This window comes from Nanorana parkeri, unplaced genomic scaffold (genome assembly GCF_000935625.1).
Source record: "Nanorana parkeri isolate BGI_ZX_2015 unplaced genomic scaffold, ASM93562v1 scaffold1261, whole genome shotgun sequence".
Lineage (NCBI taxonomy): Eukaryota > Metazoa > Chordata > Amphibia > Anura > Dicroglossidae > Nanorana > Nanorana parkeri.
In genome coordinates this window covers 58,929-85,978 of record NW_017307529.1, presented here as the reverse complement: position 1 = coordinate 85,978, position 27,050 = coordinate 58,929, and the positions used below count along the sequence as shown (strand labels likewise).

At 46.4% G+C, this 27,050-nt stretch overlaps 1 protein-coding gene across 1 annotated transcript; it reads right to left on the bottom strand.

Moving 5' to 3' along the window:
- Window positions 1-2,929: 2,929 nt before the first annotated feature.
- Window positions 2,930-25,452, bottom strand: LOC108797323 (zinc finger CCCH-type antiviral protein 1-like). Its single transcript, XM_018568903.1, has 13 exons — window positions 25,096-25,452; window positions 22,556-22,691; window positions 20,442-20,808; window positions 13,472-13,534; window positions 13,217-13,388; window positions 10,941-11,103; window positions 8,088-8,208; window positions 6,835-6,963; window positions 6,311-6,407; window positions 6,077-6,188; window positions 5,442-5,572; window positions 4,637-4,785; window positions 2,930-3,204 (listed from the first exon to the last, which is right to left on the bottom strand). The coding sequence occupies exons 1-13, from the start codon at window positions 25,392-25,394 to the stop codon at window positions 2,930-2,932; spliced, it is 2,214 nt and encodes a 737-aa protein (XP_018424405.1). The 5' UTR covers window positions 25,395-25,452.
- Between the last annotated feature and the right edge of the window lie 1,598 nt (window positions 25,453-27,050).

Genomic DNA, 27,050 nt, shown 5'->3' with positions numbered 1-27,050 from the left:
ACAGGGGAGGGGCGGGCTCCCCCCCTCCCCATTCCGACCCGCCAGCGCTGACTGGCAGAACGGACGGGGGAGGTGGCGGGTACAGCTGGCTCTGCCTCTAGATAGGCAGAGCCAGCTGTCAGTCACGCAGCTGGGCGGATCCCGGCACAATTGTTGGGATCCGCTTCAGCTGCGGCGTCTCAGTATACCGCGAGCTACAGCTCTAGTATACTGAGCTTAGGGTGACGGGAGGACGCTAGTTTGTGTCCTTCCGTTACCCTAAGGAGAACTATGGGGAAAAGCCTTAACCCCATAGTTCTCCTTTAATACCATAAGTAATAACAAGTTCATCGATGTTTACTCCAGGAGTATATCATGAGATTGGAAATTCTTCAATAATGCATTACACTTTAACTAAAATTAACTTTAAATCTATTGTAGATTAGTCAACTAAAATCGTATTATATTTAGTCAACTAAAAACTAAAACAATTCAGATGACTAAAACTAAATGGCATTTTAGTCAAAACACTATGACTAAGACCCCATTCACACTGAGCATTTTGTACCTCGATTTCCGCTCAAACATGAAGCTCTATGTAGCTCAATGTAGCTCTTCCAATGCATGTCAATGGAGCTGCTCACAGCTCAATGTCGCCTGTAGCTTGTAGCTCATGCTTTTCGCTTGAACATGGCCTATTTTTCGGCGGATTTCGTGCGATTAGACTTCAATGGTGTAGCTCAATGTCACACATTACCAGTGATTTTGCCTGACTTTGCCGCTCTACGTCGCGCTACAGAAGTGTCACTTTTGCACAGAAATATAAGCAGGAGCATAAGCAGGAAACAGGAAGAGGAATTATGTCACATCATCCTTTTTATTGGATACAGCCCAATGTAGCAGCTACGAAGTCCATGCCAAAAGTAGCGTTACGTAGCGCGACAATATGTGCACTGTAGCTCAATGTCCCTCAAAGTCGCTCTGCTCAATTCAGCGCTGATGTAGCTCAGTGTGAATGGAGTCTTAAACTAAATCAAAATTTGTTGTTGAAATTAACACTGCAGACTTGTAAGGAAAGTGTGCTATAATGTGCTGGTATGCTGTGCAGGGCCAAAACCAATAAAATACATCAAAAAACAAAACAAACAAAAACCAAACTATTTATGTGCAAGCCAAAATATATTATAATATATAAAAATGTCATGTTTATAAGGTACATATCACAAATGTACAAATGGAATAAGCACTAATATGGAAAGCACTATAGGGATTATTTCTACTTTGTTCCTTCGAGCACTATCTGAAGAACACAGAGATTGCATATTCGAGGTTTGCATGAAGAACAAGCCGTTTCCATCGAAGGGGTTACCTGATCTTTTGCTGTATTTTTAACCTTTTACTTTTTTTGTATTAAAGCATAACTATCATAAAGCCTATCACACCTCAACCTAACCACTGAACTATCACTTTCTCAAACAATTCATCCCCACACATTTACCTCCTCAGGTTATCGCTTCTCTGCCTTTTGGCTAATGTAGTATCTGTTCTTATCAGTGGCGGGAGGGGAAAGGAGCTGCTGTACTGGCCTTATGGCTGGTATGGTCGTTCTCTGAGTACCCTGCCTGGTGATGGGGGTTCCTAAAAGACCCGGCAATGGGGAGGAAACCGAATTAGTGTTCACTCACGTAAGAGTGGGGGTCAGGAGTACTCCTCGGCGCTGGGATCTGGCAGGGCACAGTACCTCCTGATTTGGACGGGTCTACTTTGTCTGCCCATGGGCTGGGAAGGGACAAAGCCTGTGGTAATGGCGTCTCAGGGTGTGCCGGAAAATCACTTGGGTTTGGGACCCCACTTGATTCACCAGCATTAGGTCACGGCACTTACGCTTTTCTTGCACCACGCCTCTTGGGCAGGCCTTCTGGCTAGCCTTGGGCAATTTGTATACCTTGGCCGGACAGCCTGCCAGGTTTGTGCACTGGCACCTTATTTATTTCAGCACAATTTTTATTTACGATTTGTGCACTTTTTTTTACTTCACAGAATGATGGAGGGTGCAGGTACCTTCGGGGCCTGTTCCTGAAGTTAAGGAGGAGGTCCTGTGACCTACACAAGGGCCCCCTGCCTCCTCCCACTCGGGGGTCTTCCTTCGGGGGAGCCACCAACCAAGTACTCGGGGAACTTTTTTAACAGGTCCTAGAGGATCGGGGTCCGCCGGCCTTCGGGTAGGTGGACCTAAGTCATTCTTGTCCCTGTCAGGAGCCTTGCGCCCCAGGGGATCCGGAATTAGTGGCCCTTCTCATCAGAGAGGACCAATGGCACCCTCGTGCACTTTTTTGTTGTGTGTAGTGATTGTTTTAGATGCACGCTCCACGGGCTAATAAAAAAAAAACAAAAAACAAAACACAATATAAGCACACTAGATCTGGACAGAAAATCAAATTTTTATTCAAAATCACTTACGGTATTTTATTTTTTTTGTGCTGCAATAACAACTCCGCAGTAGGGTCTTGTCGCAGGAAAACATTATCGGTATTATTTGCAGAGGAAAATGATGTTGTCGCCTGTATCAGCCAATCACATTCCGCTGCTACAAAGCTTGCAGCATGATACAGAGCAACAAACCACCAGTGACTGTACTGTGTACCTGTCACAGGAATGGCCTGAGTATCAAAATTCGCAAAATATATTGGTAGTAGTTTTCTTCTTTTATTATTAAACTGCCTACATATTACGTGGCGCTGTACCTGGTGACCACTCTTAGTTCCGGACCACACCGCACATTGAGTGGAACTCATCAATACTGGAGCAGACAGAATATGGAGCAGTTTTCCATGGCAACCAATCAGCTTCTATTTTTCATTTGCAAAGTATAACTGAACAGACTGAACAGAGAAGCTGATTGGTTGCTATGGGCAACTGCTCCAGATTCCATTGAATCTACGGCTCCCTCTCAGCTGATGATGCAGGCCGATTTTTTCTTCTCCTTCTTATACTCCAGGATGTACTCTGGATAGACCTGAGATTTCTCGAACACCGCGAAGACGGACGGATCGGTGACGCTGTTTACACAGGAGTCTGCGCTCCTGTCTTTCTGAGGTCGGTGTCCCATCGCTGGATTACCTTTGGCATGGACCAGCACCCGAGCCACAAACATGGTCCTTGTCCCCATGGAGAAGTCCGGGGAGTATTTGTGGGCGTAGGACGCGTCTCTGGCGAAGTAATTTCCTATTAAGCGAAAGTTTACAAGTTATAAAAGCAGTACAACCCCTTCTGCTATGGTTTAGAGGAAGTGTCTCTGGGTTTTGTGAGGGCTTCCGTAGATTGGTACCACTGAGCCTGGGCCCCATGTAGGGGTACAAGCATGACATCAGCTTGGGCATGGGAAGGTGGTCGGCCTTTAAAACAAAAAAAGGGGGAGGGGGAGGGCGTCCTGTTTTGTAGGATTAGTGTATTGGTTAGTGTGAAAATATATACAGCTGAACCCTAAGAATATCGAATTGGCTGTTGCATTTTACAGAAGAGGACCTGTCAGTTGCCACACAATTAAGAATTATAATCATTCCAATTTTTTTAGTGGATAGCATGGTGAAAAGTTACATTACCAGCTTTTCATTTCTGTCTGTGACCCCTAATGGGGATATTTTCACTCACTTCCTGTCCCCATGGCACCTGTACAAGAACTAGGACTGTCACCAGAATGGGTAGGAGTGGACAGCAATTAAATAGTTGGCAGATGTTCTATCCCTTCCCCGCTCTATTAAAAATGCCTTATTGTTTGTGCCAGGGGCGTAACTAGAAATCACAGGGCCCCATAGCAACATTTTGTATGGGGCCCTGTGATTTCTAGTTACACCCCTTGCAGAGCCCACTTGAGATCCCACACAGCCCACCTGATAGTCACCCTGCAGAGCCCACCATAGACTCGCTATGGTGGGCTCTGTCGGGTCTCAGGTGGGGTGGTCACACCAATTACCTGTCAGCCCCGATCCGCTGTCCGCCTCCACAATAGCTGGTAGCCCCTCCTCCTTTGTCACCAGGCCCTGCCTCCTCCATCGTCGAGCCCGCCTCCTCCGCTGCCGACCTTGATCCCGCCTCCTCCTCCGTTGCTGGGTCCCGACTCCTCCCCGGCAAGCTGCTGGCTGTCACTGACTCAGCAGCGGCTGTGGAGAGGAACGCGCCGATGCACAGATCACTGTCAGTGATCTGAACAGCGGCGCGTTCCTCTTTACAGCCGCCAGTGACAGCCAGCAGCTTGAGATGTCATAGCGACCCAGGCGGCCCGCACGGCATCAGGGATGTCCTGGTCAGGCCCCCCTGTGCCAAGGGCCCTATAGCGGGCGCCTGGGTCGCTATGCCGATTGTTAGGCCACCGGTTTGTGCCTCTATTAGGGGGAATTTCCCCAACTGGGACACAGGCAGCAATAAGCCTTCCATACTTTTTCTCTGAAAGGTATTACTGTACAGATCCCATTGCTGGGTCTGTGGTTCCATGTTCCATATAAGGACTGTAGGGTATTCCCTGGGACTGCCACCTCCACAAGGACTATGCCCAGCATCCTCCAAGGACAGAAAAAACAGAGGGAAATGGCATTGGCCTAATGTAAAATGGCCGACTTAAATACCAATGGTGCTTAGCTGGTTGTCCTTTAAGATTCACCTTGTCCATACAAGGGGGCGTGGGTGTCCTGGACATTCCAATCAAAATTGTTCATGCAGATGGTGGTGACTTTGACAAAGTTTGTGCCGTAAAACAGCTGACGCTCATCTACATTGACGCCCAAATTCTTCTTCATCTGATCCTTCTGACTATGACACAAGAAAATGTCAAACAAATTAGTTGCAAGAAAACTAATTAGCAGGTTATATATAAACCCAAAGTGGACCTGTCAGTGGATAGGCTCCCATGAATAAACAACTGACATATCACCATATCCAGCAACAGTATCATAAAAACTCCACCTTTTATCATTACAAATCCATCCTAGATGTCCAGTTACTTTGCCTAGGCTGAGGTGATGTCATCAGTCTGCTGCAGGTGTGAGAAAGCATTTCCTCCGTCTCCCCTCCCCCAGTGATCAGTCTGTACATTTTAACTTTTTAGCAAGTCACATGGTGAAAGGCTGCAGCAGGGGCTAATCTGTCAGGCAATATGTAGCAAGGTTAGACTGCTTTAGTTCTAGTAACAACTTTAACTTTCTCCATTGTGAGGGGAAATCCCCTTTAAGACCATTGTCCTCGGAACTGGTGTCCCATTGAATGATTTCCCCTTTATTCACATTGCAGTGACAACTGTCACAAAGCAAAAAGGGGGTATTCCCCTGACGTCACAAAGTGACTCCTGAGAAATCTGCTGCCTTTTTTGTGTGAAATAAAATGGCCTTCAGGGTTTATAAAGACGGGATGATCATTTTAATCCCGAAATATATTGGCCACCCGGAGCTCTGTAGAAATGGCTGACATACCACTGATAGGCCTGCCAGAGGGTGGGGTTCTGAACCCGCCACATTTTCTCCACCTTGTGTTCCGGGAGCGTCTTGCTGAACACTTTGACAATGTTTGAAAACTCGTCGCACGTCTGCGGTACCCGAACGTTCTGCAAAAGAATAAAAAATACGTCCAGTTCCTTACACAGTCTTATGTTACTACAAGGAAGTGACAAAAGACAAAGAGAACCTGTCTGACATTATGTAACCATTACCTAGGCCCAACCTGCGATTTTCCACACAAAGAACCATGACTATCTTATTCTGCCCATGTGATGCTTATTTGCCACAAAGCAACCTATCGAGTCGAGTGAAAAAGCGTCCGGACCTGCGCAATTGATAAAATGACTTGCCATGCAGATTAATTTATTTTTTTAAAGACCAACTGAAGTCTCACAAATGTTTTATCTCTTTATAATCCTGCATGATATAATTTGTTTTCACTTTGTTAGCACTGTAGCTCTTATTAGGTACACAGGGGATAGACTAAGCAAGGTTAAAAGGATTACATTATGATATCACTTGTGTCTGATTACCATTCCCTACTCTATTAAAAAAAATGGCTTTAGAAACACTTTAATGACATGGGTTGTAAAATTTGCTCCCCATCATACCTGATACCCTATATGTGGCACGGTCTTTAAGTCCCACTTTGGTGGATAGTCTACCGCCTTCGCGGGGGAGTCCGCTGGCTCCTGCTTTGAATTGCTTGCGTCAGATATTATGCTGTACAATAAAAGCAAATAACAGATGAGGGTGAGGCGCCACCTAGTGGTCGCTGAACCAACAACAATCCCTCTATTAGCACAGGGTATGCTGTATGCACTGGTTGTGATGTCCCCTATTACCTTCTCCTCAAAATCTTCACCCTGACAGAATCCAAGAACCTAGGTCTCCGACGCACCTCCCACTCCGTCATGAAATAAACATGCTGCAGCCTCATCTCTAAAAGCGAAGAAAATTAATTAGACTGAAGAAAAATAATTTAGTGTATGAAAACCCTAAATCTATTCTTCAGTATGTTTGGCATCTCACTGCATACAGTTTTCTTGAGGAAATCATTTTGTGAATCTGTTTCAAAGTTTTCTTAGCTGGAGATCCCACCAGTAACAATGTATCTTATTGCAGGATGACACGGCTCAGCCACTGCTGGCAGCCCAATGGCCAACTAAGACCACTTTCAGATGGTGCCTTCCATTCTGACCTGCAGGGGATCCGTGCGCAGACTTCTGATCCGAGCAGTACAGAATGAATGTCACTTTTGTGACATCTGAGTACATTCAGATGTTCCTCCAAAATCTGAGCTAACCGGACCCGTGTTTGGTCTATGGGGATTCAGATGCAAACAGACTTGTTACATCTGATTACCTACGATCCAGTCCTAATTGGAACTCTATTCCATTTTCTTTTGCAGACCTAGTCGGACTCGGAGGTAACTCCACATAGACTAACTTCTTGCTTCTGATCAGGTCCACCTGATACCTCCTTACCAACAACCTTCCTGATTGGAACACCATGTGAAAGGGGCCTAAAGAAGCACACAAGGCTATCTGATAAGGCAGCCACTGATTGCAAGGCAGCAGTTTAGCATAGTCAGCCTTCAACTGAAAGGGCTGTTATAGGCAGGATCTCCAGCTAAGAAATGTTTGGAGAAGGCTAGAACCTCCATTATGTTTTTATTGCTCTTATGTACCCTATGTACCCATTCATGATTCAAAGGAATGCAGACACTCACGATTGTACCCTACTCTCAGGGCTGCCATCAGGGGGGTACGGCCGATACTCATGAAAGGGGACCGGGCAGCTGGGGGGGCCCGCCCGGGACCCTTACATGAGTATAAGCCGACGGTGACAGGCAAGGAGAGGGCCTGGCCCTAGCAGCTCCGGGCCCCAGCATTGCCGATCCAGCGGCATCAGGGCACGCAAGGGCCCCATCGGCGCCGCTGCTCTTCTGATCTCGGGCTGGCCAGAAGTGACATCACTTCCAGCCAGTCCGGCGGCAGAGGAGGCCGGGTGTGCAGGCACCAGGAGCAGGGAGGGAGAGAGGCAGATACAGCCCTGACCAGCCCACCTGAGACCCCTGCAGAGCCCTCCATAGAGAGTATCAGATGGGCTATGCAGCATCTATGGTGGGCTCTGCAGGGTCACTCTCAGGTATGTGTGGGGTCTCAGGTGGGTCCTGCATCCAGTGCATCACTAAGCCCTGCGTACAGAGCGCCACTAAGCCCTGCATCCAGCGCATCACTAAGCCCTGCGTCCAGTGTGTCACTAAGCCCTGCGTCCAGCGCGTCACTAAGCCCTGCGTCCAGCGCGTCACTAAGCCCTGAGTCCAGCGCGTTACTAAGCCCTGCGTCCAGCGCGTTTTAAAGTCCTGAGTCAAATTCATATACTGTTCTGCGGGGGGGGGGGGGGGGCCAAAATTTCCGATGGCTGCCCTGACTACTCTATCCAAAACTAAAAGAGAACAATTGGCTAAAGATACACTTAATGTTCTATAAAATTAAATCGCATCTGTTGGCTTCAGTTGGATTGTATTACTGTTCCCTGTGAATTATTTTCATCTAAACTAACAGGTAGATGTTTTCTGGGACGTTGGCTGATGTTTTCTGGGACAATGGTGCTCACTTTGGCAGTTGAGAATGTATTTCTGGTTACTGGAAGTGATCGGAATGGTCCCGGTGGGTTTTGAGAGGTAGATGGTCTCCAGTTCTGATGATAGGATCAGGGAACTCACTCCGTCTGTGTTCTAGGATAGCAGAGAGAAAGAAGGAAGTCATTATCTAGTATCATGAAGCACATGGCCCCAAATGTAGGCAGCATACAAATGTAATGGTGGAACGCAGAAGTCACCATTCTGTAAGATGAATCAATACCGGCACATGTCGGCAGAGACGTAGCTAGCTCCTTTTGCACCCGAGGCAAGAACAGAAAGTTGTGCCCCCCACCAACAGACGTGTGATGTCACCCAACACCGCACACGCATGGCATCATGTGACGTCATGCGGCCCGCCTCCAGGCAGGGGAGAGCATTGGGGACCCAAGGAGAAGCTGGAGCCTGTGCCACTCCTTGGGAATCGGGGGGTACAGGGTTCTGCCTCACGGGACGGGCCATCTGCGGGGTACTCGCGCATCCACTTCCGGGTCGGACGGCGGGTGCGTTCCACCTTGGCACACGGAAGTGCTCCGCCTCGTTCGGCGGCTCCTCCCCCCGCCTCTTAGCCCTATATAAACGCCCCAGTGAGACAGTATGGCGTTCCAATATTGAAGACTGAACGCCTGCTGTCTCCTGGGACCCCCCATACCTTCCAATACTGCTACCAGCTACAGAGAACCTTTAACGAACTCCACTTGGACCCCCAGCTCCTTCTGCTACTCCATTTAATCGCAAGTACCCTGGCATATTGCATTACCATTGAGATAAACTGACTGTGTGTACTGAGAAGCTGGATTAACTTGCATGCTCCATCTAGTGGTCCTTTTGAAGAATACAACTCTACCTCTAACCATAGCTGATATCAATCCTACCCTAATTGAAATCCTGAACCTTTACATCTTTTGTTACTTTTACTTGTGATTGGGCTTATGCAGTAATAATCCCATCCAACCTTTTACCTCTGTTATTTTTGGCTGTGATGCTTGAACCCTAACTCCCCGTTAAGATTGGGAGTGAAACCAGGGTTCCGTCTGATTGGCCTCCGCAGTTGCGATCCACAAAACCCCAAACTTACACCAGGTGTTACACCCTGTTGCCATGGCACCCTGTGCTTGCCATGGCAACAGGGACGAGGGGGCGCAACCAGGCCGGCCTTGGCTGCGCCCCCTCTCAACTGCGCCTGAGCCGAGTGCCTCACTCGCCCCATGGTAGCTACAGCCCTGCATGTCGGGTTATAACTCTATATGGCTAAGTGTCTGTGGATACCTGACCATAACACCTGTATGAGCTTATTGGACATCCCATCCCTAAACTAAGGGGTACTAATATAGATTTTGCCCCTTCTTTGTGGCTATAACAGTCTCCACTCTTCTGGGGAGGCTTGTAGTCTGTGGGAATGTTTGTCCGTTCAGCCAAACAAATAATTTTTGAGGTCAGGTACTGATGTTGGATAAGAAGACCTGAAACACAACCGGCGCCACAATTCACCCCAAAGGTCAGAGGCGTTTCTAGGGTCCTAATAGACCAGGAAAACCTCTAGAGGCACAGATTAAAATGTTGAGGGGCTGGTAGGATACCACAATGAGTGGCTTGGATCAAAGCTAAGAATAATATATTTTTTAACTGAACAAAAATTATTTGGTCTAAAAACGGTGATGATGTCATCAGTCAGCTGCACGCAGGAAGAAGCATAAAGATCTCACCATTGGGATCCCCAAGAGATATTAGCCTCTGGACGATGATTGAGCATGCCAGGCCAGTGCCGGCGCTAGTGCAAGGCAGCACAAGCGGCCGTCTGAGGGCGCTGTTGGGGGGGCGGAGAGAAATGGTAGCACTGTCCACACAGAGAACTGTGCTCGTCCGTTCTCCCCACTGCAGACTCACAGACTGTCAGCGGTTTCTCCTTACAGGCTGTAATCGGCTGCAGTGATCTGTGTCAAAGGGGACAGATAGCCGATTACAGGCTGTAAGGAGAAACCGCTGACAGTCTGTGAGTTTCCGTCCCCCGTGCCGTCTACTCACCCCTCCGCACTGCGCTTCCGCTCTCAGCCACAATCTGTGCCTCCAATCCAGCAGCTGGCAGCAATTGCCAGCCTCCTATTGGCTCTTTTACATTGCAGTAGCCAATAACAGGCTGGCTATTGCACATCCCTCCTCTGCTGATTGACAGCAGGCAGTGGGTGGTTGCAATAGCCAGCCTGTTATTGGCTATTGCAATTTAAAATATCCAATAGCAGGCTGTCTATTGCTCCCAGCAATGAAGTAAAAAAAGTTTTAAAAAATTAAGTTAAATAAACTAAAATTAAAAATACAAGAAAATGTTAAAAAGTTAAATAAATAAAAATATAAATAAATAAATAAAGTTAAATAAACTAAAATTAAAAATACAATTAAAAAAAAAGTTTAAAAAAAATTAAAAAAGTTAAAAAAAATAAAAATTTAAATAAACAAAAATAAAAAATTCCCCCCAAAATTAAAGTCCCCAGCCCCCGCGAACAAAAGATGGCAGGCGGCATGGATGACGTGGCTGTGTTGGTGTAGCCACGCAGAGCCGCACAACTTGTGGGGAGAAGAACCCTGCGATTCAGGTAAGGGGGGTTGCAATTTGACCAGTTATGCAATGTTAGCCCATAGCAATATGGTCCAGACTAGCACCAGCGTAAGGATGTATACGCAGCCAACTAAGGGTGCTGGGAGGGGGGGGGAGGGCAAAAATCCACCTGTATATGCAAAAATCTTTGCAGCGGCCCTGTGCCAGGCACACCTATAACTGAAACCTCAGCTTTGGTTGAGTTGGCCTTTTAATGTAGTAAGGCTTCACTTACTGACTGCCTACATTTGGTCCAGGTGCCCAACTCGTCCTTCCAGTACCAAATCCACTTAGTGTTCAGTCCATATGTAGAGGATCGGGTGAGAGACGATGGGGTGGAGAGTCGGCGGACTGGATTTGTATCGGATCTCATGAGCTGAAAGTCAACTGAATAGTAACTGCAATGCAAAGAAAAAAGGTGTAATCATAAAATGAATGGGGAGAGGGAATACAATGTGCCGGGATCTCATGCAGAACTTTCATTTCATACTTTGTGGAGTTCTTCTTTATACTAAGTATGTGTTACAATGGGCTGTGAAGTCCATTAGGCCCCGTTCACACCTTTACGTTTTGCCGCGCGTTCAACGCTCTATGAACGCTCAACAAAACGTACAAGCATGAAAAGCCCATTGTTTTCTATGGGTCTGGTTCACACCTTACCGTATTTCCGCCCGTCTGAAACGCCCTACAAAACGGCCTACGCTCAAACAAGTACATGTACTTCTTTGGGCCGTTTTGTAGGGCGTTTTACATTGGGATACAGCCAAGTAGCCTTCGGAATCGCGCGACGGTCGCACGACTTTTTTACCGCGAATCGCGATTAAAAAAACCGCGCGACGGTCGCGCGCCAGACGCGCATATTCAATACTCCTAGGTGTGAACCCAGCGAGCGTGACCACATCCCACCACATCTCGGCTCCTGAGCCGTCACGGGACCCCTGACAAGATGGTGGCCTTTATGTGGGTGGCCTCCTGCTTAAATGGATGGGGCCCCCGGGGGCCATAACACTACCAACTACCCTAAACCAAGACTAAATGCCTTTGTCCCTCTGATTTCCACCATTGTCCCCCTTTTACATTTCTGGAGATCTCTAAATATTTTGCTGTTTAGAAATGAGTGAATCAGTACACACAGATCCAAACGGGCAATGAATCTGGCCCTTTCACTGGGTCTGGGTTTGCTAGTAACCAACCCATCTGCTTGCCAAGATTCCAAAAAGACCACTTACCAGTCCATGAAGAACCCACCCAAAACAGAAAGCCAACACTTACAGTGCATTGACAAAGTTAACAGGAAGTGAGGGGAAATCTCCCAAATGGAGACACAGCCAGCAATCAAATCTGCCAGAGATTTTAACACTTTCTGATCCAAAACTAAGCAATAGCCTACACTTTAAAGCCAGACTGCAAGGGAACAGCTTAATACACGGATACAAAATGTTTTATCTGCCAAAGAATTTGTATATCTGTTCATCCAGTCCTAAAATGAACACAGCTCTGCCACAAAGCATAGCCCCATCTGGTGGTGAAAGAGACCTGCTTTTTCTCTGCTGCAGTTTCACTTTTACTTTCAGGTCTTCTCCCCTTCCCCCAGCCCGTGACTGTAAGGTAAAATGAGAAGCAGAAGACTGATGAGCTCATCTCTGTGTCTTTCGCTGCGCCTATCAGAATGTTTTTTGCAATGCAACACCTAATTGACTACTTTGCAGCTTCTCCCTCCCCATTCTGAGCTCTGCTGTACAGGGACTTCAAAAGGCTGATATCAGGCAGTGGCGTCTCAAGGGGGGTGCGGCCCACACCCGGGTGACACCAGCCGCGTGAATGTCCCCTCCTCTCTCTGCCGGCGTCCATCACTAAGATGGCCACCGGCAGGTAACAGCGTGTTACATCATTACGCGTGTGGGCGAAGACGTAGGCCCCCGGCGTGATGATGTTGCGCGCATGCGCAATGGCGCCACTGCGGAGTATCATCCGGTATCCGCTCCAGGTGACACCCTGCCTCGGGACACCCCTGCACAGGCATGACTCCCAGAGGCAGCTGCACGATTGGCCCTGCTGAACAGTAAGGCCCCATTCACACTTGGCGATTCGCAAATCTCGCGTTTGTCGCGCGATTTGCATTTTGCGTGATATCGCGCGACACGGCCCGCGACAGCAGGACCCTTTGCCCCATTGCAAAGCATTGAAGAGCGATATCGCGCGGTAAATAGCCGCGATATCGCGGGAATTACCGTGCGATAAATCGCTCAATTTGTCACCCGGGTGCGGGCCGCACCCCCCTTGTGACGCCACTGCCCGCACCAGGTGTCACCCTGCCTCGGTCAAATTGATTTTCATTGCACTGCTTGCATTGAAAATACACTTAATAATGTATTAATGATGAATACAGAGCTGCATTTGTTTGTGTTATATTATATTGGAGTTCAGCTTTATGTAGGCAGCGGTGGTCAGAGAACAGAGCTGGGATTTCAGATATAATGTAGGCACAAAGACAAGGTGATGGGCCCCTACCAGTCAATGCTTGGGTCGCTGAAAGCCTTTTCCAGTTTCTCCATGTTGGGAAGGTCCTCCCAGTCTGTTCTGTTGAACATTTGCCAGCGGTACGGTAAGTGATAGTGCATGTTGGCACAGGTATCTGTGAAGTGGGAAAGACATCGACTGTTATCTCTGACGGAACACAATTCTAGAATGTCCGGAATGGACCAGGAGAAAGGCGAGTGGGTTGTCACTGGGGAATACCTCTTACAATACAGACCGGTCATTTACCTCCAAACACGCAGTTTTCCCAAATATGACATGGGCAAATTTCTGGCATCTTCTCCGGCAATGCTGCAAGTATAGGGAAAAAGGATAAATCAAATGTGGGAAAAAAACAGCCAATCAAGTGAAGTTTCCTAACAAACAAAGTTATCTTCTCATAGATAATGGCACAGTGACAGCACAGTGAAAGTGCCGGCTCTCATTGTGGATAACTTATTTTTAATTTTAGTTAAGGAAAGGGTTAAACCCCTGCCAGGTCTTTTTTTGTAACCTGTGTCCTATTTGGGAGATTCCACTTCACTTCCTGTACCAGATACACAACAGGAAGCGAGATGATATTTCTTCAAAGTGAGAAAAAATCCCCTTATAGAGATTTGTTCTCACAATGGAAGATTTCCCCTCACCTCCATAACTTTTTGTCCTGGTGATGATGGTCATTAGGACAAATACAAAGGGTAATTACATTTGGCTTCAGATACACTTTAAGGGCCCAGGCACACCATCAAGAGTGTGTTCCAGTGCGCTCGGCCTCTATGCACTGGACCGGTTCGCAGGCACTAATGTGCCATGCGTTCGGGTGCCGGCGATAACCCCGCAGGCGGGGGGCGTGGCTGCGGTTCCATTGAGTTCAATGCACCTCCACGCCCCCAAACAAAGTGAGCCAGCCAGGTTGCGTTCTAGAGGCAGAACGCACTGGAACGCATTCTTGATGGTGAGAAGGAGAATTGAAGGAGAATTATGGGGAGAGTGCAAGGCTTACATTGCCAAGGTGTTACAGAAGGAATATTTGTAGTTGGTTGAGGTTGGGAAGCCATTGAGCTGGTGGGCTTAGTTTGCAGACCATTTGGATCACTTAGACAATGCTGGATGCCACTTGATGCATCAGGTTTTGTTTTTAGTTTTACATCAGTTTGTTGTTTTCTTAAAGGACTTTCAGCTCTGCTGGAGACATTGGATATACCTCGTAAACTTGAAGATGGTTCTGAATGAGCTGCTACTGTAGAGGTAGCTGGTTTTGGTAGAACAATGGATGGGCTCTCCGAAGTAGAACACAATTATGTTTTTGACATTGATGATGGTATTGTTTTAACATTAGCTGGCTCTGCCACTGGAGAACACACCTTTAAATCTAAATTCTTAACAGGAGTTTGGTTAGGACTAGAATTTTCTGACTTGCTGGATACTGAGGAAGATTTTGGTGATATAGTATATGGAATAATACCTGGTTCAGCACTCTTGGTAGAAGTGGTCACCAGCTTATTGGATGTTAATGAAGTTGGATCATTTGGCAGCCTGGTAAATACAGAAAGTGGTTTTAATTGAGTAGATGGATGTCCTGTTGAAGACTCAAATGATGTGTTTGAGGTTAAGGGTTTTGGTGAAGAATTGCTTGGACCACTTGCAATGAGCGGTGTTGGCTGAGAAAGCAATGATTCTTTTTTAGTAAAAATTATAGGTGTGTTTGATAAATTATAATCCTTGACTGAAAGAGAGTCGGCTGGTCTTGTCTGAGCAGTAGTTGGGTATGGGGCATGAGTGCAGGGCTGGTAGGTAGGTAGGTAGGACTTCTGAAATAGAATTGATTCAACACTAGACGTATTTGGTGGATCATGACCCAGTTTTGGGACATTGACTGGTGTGCAAGGAAATGCATGGGTATGTCTAGAATTAATAACTTCCACTGGCACGACTAGAGACGGAAGCAATTCAGTCCCATTAACTTTGGATGACAACACCTGGCCTTTAGTAGATGGTACAGATCTAATTTCTTCTTGTTGTGTAACCCAAGTAGATGTTGCTGAAGATCTGACTTGTACATTTCCTGATGATGACGTGTTTGGGCTAAACCAGTCGCCCATTAGACTGTCAAGCCTTGTTCTCAAATTTCTGTCATTGCGATCACTCTCACAATCACTGTTGTAATTCTCTTCTTCCAAATGCTGGCCCCCACTATGCTGTTGTGGTGGGTGGCGGTCAGATTGCTGCCAGACAAGAGGCCCTAAAAACATTGTAAATGACACGCATTATAAAATGTAATGCTACGCATGGATGCAATTCACATACCTGACTTTAAATTCATTAAAGCGGACCTTTACACTCAAAAATCAAATTCTACCAATGCATGATAATTAATAATAACATAGACATATGATGTGTAAAATGCTGTGATTGTGAAATACTTACACTTGCAGAACATTGACTTCCTGCTTTGAAAGTGCAAGTTACTTGAGTTTGGCACAGCAATGCACACTGGGATTGCCTTGTCATCAGCAGAGCATTGCTGGGAAATCTCATCTGTAATCTCACGAGATCTCAGGGAAAGGCATTTTCCTCCCCTGAGACGATGTGCATGGTCACATGTCTAGTCACATGTGCCAGAAATCCAGGAAGTAAAAGGAGAGCTAGTAATCTGCCCTTAGTAAACTTGGCCACTGTCACAAGACTGGGGAAGAAAAGAGAAATAAGCAATGCAAAGAATACAAAGCCGGCAAATCATCTAGAAGTATGTGTTTGTAGATTGTCATTAGTAAACATTTTCTAAAGGTGTGTTTGTTGTTACTTTAAAGATATGGGTACCATATGGGTTCTGCCTAAAAGTGGATAAGGTCCACTTTTAGGCAGAACCTGCTAGGACATTTTTTCTTTCTCCCTCTCTCTCTCTGTTAAGTACATTTCTGCAGTACATGCACATTTATCCATGTTTTCTCTCTTTCAAAAACTTCAGAACTAGAGAAAAAAAACCTGGTGATCCTACCAGAAAACAAGTGAGCACTAGCGTTCCTGATGTTGGCTGACAACACTGCCTATGTTGCTCTGAAATCTCAAGCAATGAAGAAAGTAAGGAAATTCCTGTGCTTCTTGGCTCAATGTAATGGCTATGAATGGCACGCAAATGGCATTCGCTCATCTATATGCTGGGAGGAACATTTATACATTAGCCCTTATCTGAGCGCTATTTAGTCTGATCAAAGTGAAGATCTTGAAAGTAAAGTAGTAGGTATAGAAATATTGTAATAATTGTCTGTATGTACTAAGATGATGGAGCAGTTATTATGGTGGCAGGATACTCCCATCTGTTTTTTAGTGCATTTTGCAGCATTAAATTTGCTGCAGGCAGTTCAAACCAGATGCCATGAACTTCCCATAGACTACTCAGCAGTGTGGGACACGAATACTGTACTGGAGATTGGTTACCAAGGAAGACAGGAAGGAAACATTGCAACTTAATTTAATTAAAACTGAACTCTGCTGAGACCAATTTTCATGTGAAATTATATAACTGCTTTCTCATGCTGTTTCAGGTAGAGGTATCCTAAACCTTGTTTACGGTTGGCATATACAAGGTACTAATGGTAGTTACTCTTCTGTAACTTCTTGGCACTAATAAATGGTGTTATTAAAAATCTGATAAAAAAAACAACAGTGATAAGAGCCCGACAGTGTCAGGAGAGGGGAGGAAACCGGCGGCATACCTCATCCCGCCAGGTGAAGGTCCCCTCCTCTCTCTGCCGGCGTCCATCACCAAGATGGGCGCCGCCAGGCGGCGTCAATCAGATGGCCGCGCACGCACGAGGTGACGTCACGCGCATGCGCAATGACAACGTGGCGGGGTGTCTCCGCCCACACAACGCTCTGCCGATCTGTGACAGGAGGCTGAGCGGTGTGGGAGGAGAGACGCCGGCCGGTCACAGCGCTCTCCTCCCGCAGCGCTCGGACGTCTGTGACACTTTCTCTCATCCCCGCTGGGACACAGAGCAGCACCCAGTGGGGGGGGAAAGAAAGCAGGGATGTGCCGATGTATCGGCAGAAAAATGGCACTTACATCATTTAGCCAAAAGTGCAATTTTTGGCCGATATGTTTCGGCGGCCGATATATCGGCGCATCCCTAAAACAAAGTTATCTACTCTCTTGGTGCACTCACTGTGCACAGAGATAATGGCACAGTGACATAGTGATGAGAAGCATGGGGACGGCTTCCTTGCTAATCGGGAAGTCGGGTGGCGAGTCTTTACATGCTGCCCGGCTAATGCCGCCTGGCTTCCTGAATGGGACTTCCGGTACTCGGTATTGGCGAGTACCGAACAAAAAATATCGGTACTCGGTACAGAGATAGCGGTATCAGTGAATCTATACACTCAACCACATAATTCAAGCCCACCTGTGACACTGAAGCTGTCACAGCTCGCTTCTATTGATCGGGAACTCGGGGAACACATACTGCTGATCCTGAGTTCCTGATCTTCTGCCTGAAGAGAGGGGTGACTGTCAGTCACCGCTCCCTGCAGGGATTCCCCCCTCCCCTCTCCAGCGCTGACTAGAGGAACGCGCAGGGAGGGGGCGGGCACAGCTACCTCTGCCTCTGGAAGGACAGACAATATTGTTGAGATCTGACCCGGCTGTAGGGTGGCTCTGCGCTGCCAACATATAAAAGGCAATAGCCCACTATTTGCTGAGTTTTTGGGTCACAGGTGGACATATACTATGTCCACCTGTGACCCTGAAGAAAAATATGGCCAAAAAAGGTTAGGCATTGGAATGGCATTGTACCGAGGAAGGTTTTGCTGAAAAAGTATATGGAATAATACCTGGTTCAGCACTCTTGGTAGAAGCGGTCACCAGCTTTTTGGATGTTAATGAAGTTGGATCACTTGGCAGCCTGGTAGATACAGAAAGTGGTTTTAATTGAGTAGATGGATGTCCTGTTGAAGACTTAAATGATGTGCTTGAAGTTAAGGGTTTTGGTGAAGAATTGCTTGGACCACTTCTCAAGCTCATACATGTTGGTTGGCTGGGTGCAGTGAGTGGTATTGGCTGAGAAAGCAATGATTCTTTTTTAGGATAAATTATAGGTGCGTTTGATAAATTATAATCCTTGACTGAAAGAGAGTCGGCTGGTCTTGTCTGAGCAGTAGTTGGGTATGGGGCATGAGTGCAGGGCTGGTAGGACTTCTGAAATAGAATTGATTCCACACTAGACGTATTTGGTGGATCATGACCCAGTTTTGGTGGATCATGACCCAGTTTTGGGACATTGACTGGTGTGCTAGGAAATGTATGAGTATGTCTAGGATGAAGACATTCCACTGGCACGCCTAGAGTCGGAAGCAATTCAGCCCCATTAACTTTGGATGACAACACCTGGCCTTTAGTAGATGGTACAGATCTAATTTCTTCTTGTTGTGTAACCCAAGTAGATGTTGCTGAAGATCTGACTTGTACATTTCCTGATGATGACGTGTTTGGGCTAAACCAGTCGCCCATTAGACTGTCAAGCCTTGTTCTCAAATTTCTGTCATTGCGATCACTCTCACAATCACTGTTGTAATTCTCGTCTTCCAAATGCTGGCCCCCACTATGCTGTTGTGGTGTGTGGCGGTCAGATTGCTGCCAGACAAGAGGCCCTAAAAATATTGTAAATGACACGCATTATAAAATGTAATGCTACGCATGGATGCAATTCACATACCTGACTTTAAATTCATTAAAGCGGACCTTTACACTCAAAAATCAAATTCTACCAATGCATGATAATTAATAATAACATAGACATGCCAGGTGTACAATGATGTGATTGTGAAGTACTTACACTTGCAGAACATTCACTTCCTGCTTTGAAAGTGCAAATTACTTGAGTTTGGCACAGCAATGCACACTGGGATTGCCTTGTCATCAGCAGAGCATTGCTGGGAAATCTCATCTGTAATCTCATGAGCTCTCAGGGAAAGGCATTTTCCTCCCCTGAAATGATGTGCATGGTCACATGTCCCAGTCACATGTCTAGTCACATGTGCCAGAAATCCAGGAAGTAACAGGAGAGCTAGTAATCTGCCCTTAGCAAACATGGCCACTGTCAGAAGAATGGGGAAGAAAAGAGAAACAAGGAATGCAAAGAATGCAAAGAATACAAAGCCGGTTATTATCTAGAAGTATGTATTTGTAGATTGTCATTACTAAACATTTCTAAAGGTGTGTTTGTAGTTGCTTTAAAGATATGGGGAGAGGTCCGCTTTAAGGCAGAACCTGCTAGGACATTTCTCTCTCCTGCAGTACATGTGATTTATCCATGTTTTCTCTCTTTTGAAAAATGACAGAACTACAGAATAAACTTGATGATCCTGTCAGAAATCAAGTGAGCTCCTACGTTCCTGATGTTGGCTGACAACAGTGCCAAGCAATGAAGAAAGTAAGGAGATTCCTGTGCTTCTTGGCTCAATCTAGTGTCTTTGAATGTCATGCGAATGGCATTCGCTCAGCTATATGCTGGGTGGAACATTTATACATTAGCCCTTATGTGATCTCCCTTTAGTCTGATCATTTATTCATCTTCAGAAATAGGGCAGAGGAACATTTATGATCAGGCAGAGAAGGAGATGCACTGCATGCCTATATTTCTGGATTTTAAGAAAGCGAAGATCTTGAAAATAAAAAGGGAATAGGTATAGAAATATTATAATAATTGTCTGTATGTACTAAGATGATGGAGCAGTTATTATGGTGGCAGGATACTCCCATCTGTTTTTTAGTGCATTTTGCAGCATCAAATCTGCTGCAGGCAGTTCAAACCAGATGCCATGAACTTCCCATAAACTACTCAGCAGTGTGGAACACAAATACTGTACTGGAGATCGGTTACCAGGGAAGACAGGAAGGAAACATTGCAACTTCATTTAATTAAAACTGAACTCTGCTGAGACCAATTTTCATGTGAAATTATATAACTGCTTTCTCATGCTGTTTCAGGTAGAGGTATCCTAAACCTTGTTTACGGTTGGCATATACAAGGTACTAATGGTAGTTACTCTTCTGTAACTTCTTGGCACTAATAAATGGTGTTATTAAAAATCTGATTAAAAAAAACAACAGTAATAAGAGCTATTTTTAAAACAGGAAAGAGGAAAGAGAGGTTTGGTGTTACATTTGGGCCATGCATGCATTGCATACCAATCATTTAAGTACTTAACGGGGTATGATTACCTTTATAAATTCTCTCTCTGCTCCCATCCTTCAATAGGTCCTGAGATCCCGCTCTTCTTCTGTCTCCTGTCCTTCTTCTACTTCTGCCCCTGGATCTCCCCCTCGCATCCCTGGGCTTCTGATGTTTCGACTCCTCCCTCTGCGCCTGATGCCTTTCATTGTGCGTCAGCACGCAGAGTATCTGAAAGTTCTGGATGGTCTCCTGGCTCAGCCAGCTGCAGGTGAGTAGTGACTTGGATCCCAGGAGATTATGTGATCTTTTACAGAAGCGGTTGTTGCATTGCCCTCTGATGAAATACCTACACACATGGAGGCGCGAACAGTCCTCTCCTTGATCACAGTTGCTGTGCATGTATTTCTCACAGTTCTTCAAAGGAATGGGAAACAAAGGGACACAATGAGAATATTAACGTGGATCTTATCATTCTGTTATAGTTGTAGAAGGAATAGACATGCTGATGGCACCTTCTGTGACCAGGCCTTTATTCCTGAAGAACCCAACCCTACACAGGTCTCGAAATCATGTCCCCAACCCTACACAGGTCTCGAAATCATGTCTATGACCGGAATTCATATCCTTGGTGCTCTGCTTTTGGCAATAATACATGTAGAATGGAACAGATACTACTATGTACCTGAAGTCCAACAAGTGATGCAAGGGACAGCAAATGTTTTGTGTAGGTCTCGAAATCATGTCCCCAACCCTACACAGGTCTCGAAATCATGTCCCCAACCCTACACAGGTCTCGAAATCATGTCCCCAACCCTACACAGGTCTCGAAATCATGTCCCCAACCCTACACAGGTCTCGAAATCATGTCTATGACCGGAATTCATATCCTTGGTGCTCTGCTTTTGGCAATAATACATGTAGAATGGAACAGATACTACTATGTACCTGAAGTCCAACAAGTGATGCAAGGGACAGCAAATGTTTTGTGAGAAGTGCCGTATGAAATGCTACATGCTAACAATGGCATAACATGACAGACAAAGGGGTAGGAGCCTGCCCCATAGTAGTAGCATATCTTTTGCAAGAGAGTGGCACAGAGAGACCAGTCAATAGTGTTTAAAGGAGAACTATGAAGGGAGTGATTTTCACTCAACCTCATAGTTCGAGCCGACGTGTGACAATGAAACTGTCACACGTCGGCTCAATAGATCGGGAAGTGAGGGAACACATACCGTCACTCGCTCACTTCTCGATCCTGTCCCTGCAGAGAGCTGTGACTGTCACTCACGGCTCCCTGCAGGGATTCCTCCCCGCTCCGATCCACCAGCGCTGACTGGAGGAACGAACGGGGGAGGGGGCGGGTACAGCTGGCTCTGCCTCTAGATAGGCAGAACCAGATGTCAATCACGCAGCTGGGTGGATCTCGACAGTAATGTCGGGATCCGTCCCGGCTGCGGCAGTCTCAGTATACCACGAGCTGTAGCTCGCGGTATACTAAGCTTTGGGTCACTGAGGACGCTAGTTTATGTCCTCCCGTTACCCTGAGGAGAACTGTGGTGAAAAACACTTACCCCATAGTTCTCCTTTAAGCAGGAGATTGCTCAGCATTTTTCAATACAATGTCAATACAATGCAGCATATAAAAGCAAAAGGGAAAACAATCATAAAGGTAGCGAGAAGGCCAGGAACAGAGTATCATCTACCTTATGGAGGGTGATGTTGGACAGTGTAAGATCCCAATGGTGGTTGTAATCAGAAATGTGGAAGGAAGGCCAGAAGCAAAGTATTTTCTAACTTATGAAATATATGTTGTAAGCTGTGAGAAGGTTGGTGTTGGAGGATGTAGTATCCCAATGGTGGTTGTAATCAGAAAGGTAGAGAGAAGGCCAGGAACAGAGTATTTTCTACCTTATGGAGGGTCATGTTGAACAGTGTAAGATCCCAATGTGGTTGTAATCAGAAATGTGGAGGGAAATACTGTATATGTAGTAAGCTGTGAAAAGGTTGGTGATGGAGGGTGTGATATTCCAGGGTGATATTCCAGTGGTGAGTGTTATTGGAAAGTTACATCTGGATTAGCCAGCATTTTTCCCATGATTCTCCCACCCTAAATCATGGGGGAGTGGGGACAACAGTGGCAGTGAGGAGACCTTGCACGTACCTCCGGCAGCAACTGGTTGTCATTCTGGAGCAACAGAACTTTGATCTCGTCCTCATTCAGTGTGCTCAGTTCATTGGCCTTTAACACAGCGCAGTTGTGGTCAGACAAGACACTGTGGGAGAATCTACAGGGAGGCCTGGAACAGAAAGGTACCATGAGTTCTGATTGTGGATGGAGATGTGGTTTTAGAAAGTGATTCCACACTGAGGGGCAGCATCATCTTACCCAGGGGGACAATATAATAGACAATGGATCATCCAGTGTAACCCAGAGAAATCGCTGTCTTGTCAACTGAAAGGTTTTATGCATTTTTTGATTTTGCATCATTTTCTTATCCTGGTCACCTGAGATGCTCCTACCCCAAAACCTTGAAGACTTTGCTGTTTTCTTGCACAATTGCCCCCGATTCTCCCTTCTCTTTTCCTAATATCCCCGGCCAGCCTCCTCCTTCCCCATGTGTCACAATCTTCTTTCCCTGGTACCGCGACACTTACCCATCTCTCAAACTGGTCACTCACATTACAATCTCATTGTACACTCTCCCTTAGGCTCCTTTCACACGGTCCGATCAGGAGTGGATCTGTGCACAGATCGTCTCCTGATCAGAGCAGGAAGGATTGGATGTCACCTCTGTGACACCCGTGTCCATCCAGTTTGTTCCTACAAGCAGATCGCCGCTGTCATCACTGCACACTGTGTCTGGGGCTGGGAGAGCAGAGTATGAGAGAAAAGAGACAGGCCACGCATGGGGGGCAGACTGAGAATCAGCCTGAATTAGGGACAGTCACTGGGAGGCGAGCAGCCTGTCTGAAACAACTGAAACAATATGAACAAGCCATCTAAATCCAAGAGCTGCATCCTGAAGATCCCCAAATTGGAGGTGAGTAGAGAAGGAAAGGGTTAACACTGCTGTGCAGCTTAAAGGGGGGAAATTTGATGTGTGACACCAGTTTGGACTCTGTGCACTGACATGTCATAAATGCAGCTTGGCATGGGCAGGATGGGGTTAAACGTGTGCATTGGGGGGGGGGCACATCCATATGGCCATATAAGAAGGGCACACCTCTGTGCCCTTGTAGATGTAAAGGATCTGAATGAAGGTGTGATGTCGGCCTTGAATTCCAGCTCATAACCTTTGGACTGTAATAAAGATGTGCAGGGGGGCAGTAACCCATAGCAACTGGCTAGGTTTCACTTTACAGCAGTTTGATTGGTTAAGAGAGGGCATCTGGTTGCTATGGGGGACTGAACCTTTCAGAAGAGGGCTCCTGCACACAGCTGTAAAAATGTCCCATTGCATTCAGATCCGTACAGCGTAGTTTTTTGGATTTGAACGGAACATTATTGTATATTGTGGGCCCATGCGCACATAGACCATCACCTGCATTTTTTTTATGCCGGATCTTTTTTGTCAGCAATATTCTGCCAAGATATCAGTATTATTACACTCGTGCGCTTGAGCCCTAATGCTGTTTGCCCCTTCTTACTAAATACACAAAGTACCTGTGCTGACAGTTAGGGCTCATTCACACCATGCGCATTGGTCTGTGCTGGGCAACTTTGCCCAACGCAGACCCAATGCATTGACAAAGGCATTGTGCCATGAGTTCAGTTCACAACATTAGTGATAGCACTTACAGTATGTGTGTGTATACCAGGGGTAGGCAACCTCAGCATTCCAGCTCTGGTGGAACTACAAGTCCTATGAGCCATTGCAAGACTCTGACAGCCACAGGCATGACTCCCAAAGACAAAGGCACAATGGAATTTGTAATCTCACCAAGGTCTGGGGTGCCAGGGTTGCCTACTCCTGGTTTATATTGTGTGATAGGAGCTACAAATTCCCATATTCTATCGGCGGCAGTGCATGCTAAGAGTTGTAGTTCCCCAGGCGCTATACAGGTTATCTAGAGGCACCCATGAGAAACATGTCTCAGTGACCCTTGTAGAGGTAAGCATTGTATATCTTGCATTTTCCGCATGTGTCAAGGAAGTAACTCTGGCAAACTCTCGCCCTCCAGCTGCGGAACTACAAATCCCATGAGGCATTGCAAGATTCTTACAGCCACAGGCATGACTTCCAGTGGAAGATGCATCATGGGATTTGTAGTTTCACCACAGCTGGAGGGCCCAAGTTTGCCTACTTCTGAAGAAACTAGTATAGATTTAGATCATGTCTGTGTGACGTTATAACATATTGTACAGGTATTTTCACAATTAGGTCCCCTTCTCCCAGCAGAATGTGCAGTTTCAATGCTGAGTACTTGGGGCATCGTAGTAGCAGAAAGCAGACCAGGACCCCCTGGACACACTAGTGGATTTAGACTGTTACATGTGTTGTCAACTTTACACCAATACTTCCTGATTCACTCCAATTACCCCAGTCAAACCAAACTGTTATTTGTCTCTCTGCCCACACAGCCGCCCTCCTCTTGCCTAGATACCCCGACATTTTTACTGCCCATGACCCAATACCCTTATAGCAGCACTTTCCTCTTTCCCCAACACTTTCAGCACCCTCCCCTTGCCCCTGAACCTACCTCCGGTTAGGGGGACACTGACCCCTTAGGTACTGGTGACACATGTGCAGTTTGGGGCACTTCTCCTCCTCCTCCTCTTCTTTCCCCTTTAGGTGTAGGTATCGGTTGCAAATCCTCAGGGGGCTTCGGGCCAGTACCATCTGAGAGTTCTGTGGGAATCTGAGCGGCTCATCCTCCAGGATCTGCTCAATCTGTTCTGCGGGGAGCTCCAGAAGATCATCCAACTGATTTCTCTCCAGACGACCGCCATGTGAGCAAAGCAACTTGGTCAGATAGGAAGTGACTGTGGGGTCTGACATGGTTCCAGGGTCCGATGCAGCCTGATGTCTGGGGCCCCCGATACAGCCTGAAGCCTGGGCTTTGTGATTTTCTGTATCTGTGTGAATTTGTCATCTTAGGACAAATAACAGCAGAGGGTGGATCATCCACATCACATCTGAGAATGGAAACCGAAACTAAGAAACATTGACACTGCACATAACACAGCCCCTATCTCCAATAGCCAGGAGGGGACTGAATTACAAGGACTGCGTAGCACTGGCACCCACCCAAAATAGTCTCTCTCTCTCTCTCTCTCTCTCTCTCTCTCTCTCTCCCCTCTCTTCCATTATTCTCTCCTTCTCTAACTTCTCTCTCCCAGATTAAAAAACAAATAAGCTTTATTAGGTTGAATTGTGGGGGGTGTAGGAATAAATCCTAGTACATTATTAGAGGTAAAGTATAGTATTAAAGTGACACTAAACTCAGTTTAGTTAAATATTAAAAATACATTCAAGTACCCTAAATATTATGCAGAAATGTCTCTTATTTGTGTATCACTCAGCTGTAGATCCTCAAATCATCTGAATTGGTGCCGACACTGTCCTTCCTTCTGAAGGGTGGCTACTTTTGTTCTCCATGGTCCCTGTGTGCGTTGTAAAGTAGCTAGCGCACCAAGCTCGCTTCTGTGATGGACTACAATATCAATACAAATGAACAAAGAGGAGCAGTGACTACTTTACAACACACACATGCGCCTGGTGTAGCTCATAGAGCTGTACCAGGCCTCGCCGTGGACGTGTGCGCGTTCGTGAGCGTGTTTGCGCGCATTGCCGCATGCTCCAACGTATCATTTGAACTTTTGGTGCCCTCTGGGCTACAAAGGCTGTGGCCACCAATCCTTCTATGCTGTCAGATTTGTCAGCTTCCCTGTATTCCTTGTATCCTGATCTGCTCATCCGTTACTAACCCGGCTTGACCTTCTGCTTCTCTCCTGTCTCCTGAACCTCAGCTTGCCCCTGACTATGGATTCTGCCTCATTCCTGGTACTGCGTTGCCCACATGTTCATGACCATGGCCTGTTCCTGACTATTCTCCTGCTTCTTGTCCTGGCGCCTCGCTGTCTGCTTGTTGTCTACCCAGCTCATCTGACCTGGGCCCATTGAAGATCCATCCTGTTGTGCGTTCTCCTGCACCTGTTACCTGTCTGGATCTACACACATCGCAGCATCCACTGCTTGGCGGATTCATCATCTATTGGCACTCTTGCCCCTCTGTGCCCCTGCACACAATCCAGGTGCTCCGGGACCGGCGAGGCCACCCTCGTCACTTCAGACTCCTCTAAGGTACATGACAGCACCAATTCAGAGATGATTTGAGCATCTACTCAACTAAGGTACAGTAATGCTAATAGTTAAGATACATAAATGCATTTTTAAGGTTTAACTCCTAAGTTTAGCGTCACTTTAAGGAAATAGGAGGTAAGTCCAGGTATGTTATCCGATTAAGGAAATAATACAGAGGAGGACAGGGGGAGCGTGTCTTTTTTGTCTAAAATTTGTTTGTTCATGGATTCTTGCATCGGGGTCCTGAGGTCACTAGTTACGCCTCCTTCTCCAGGTATGGAGACAGTTTGTACTCTCTCTGTAGTGACCAGCAAATAGTTAGCTTCTAGGAGTTCATTGCATTTCACCATT

Coding starts and splice junctions, on each gene's coding strand:
- LOC108797323 (XM_018568903.1), bottom strand. CDS start 25,394: ATGTCAGACCCCACAGTCACTTCCTATCTGACCAAGTTGCTTTGCTCA. Junction 13,389..13,471: donor GGAAAACTGCGTGTTTGGAG/GTAAATGACCGG, acceptor CGGACATTCTAG/AATTGTGTTCCGTCAGAGAT. Junction 6,408..6,834: donor GTTCCAATTAGGACTGGATC/GTAGGTAATCAG, acceptor CTTCGCTTTTAG/AGATGAGGCTGCAGCATGTT.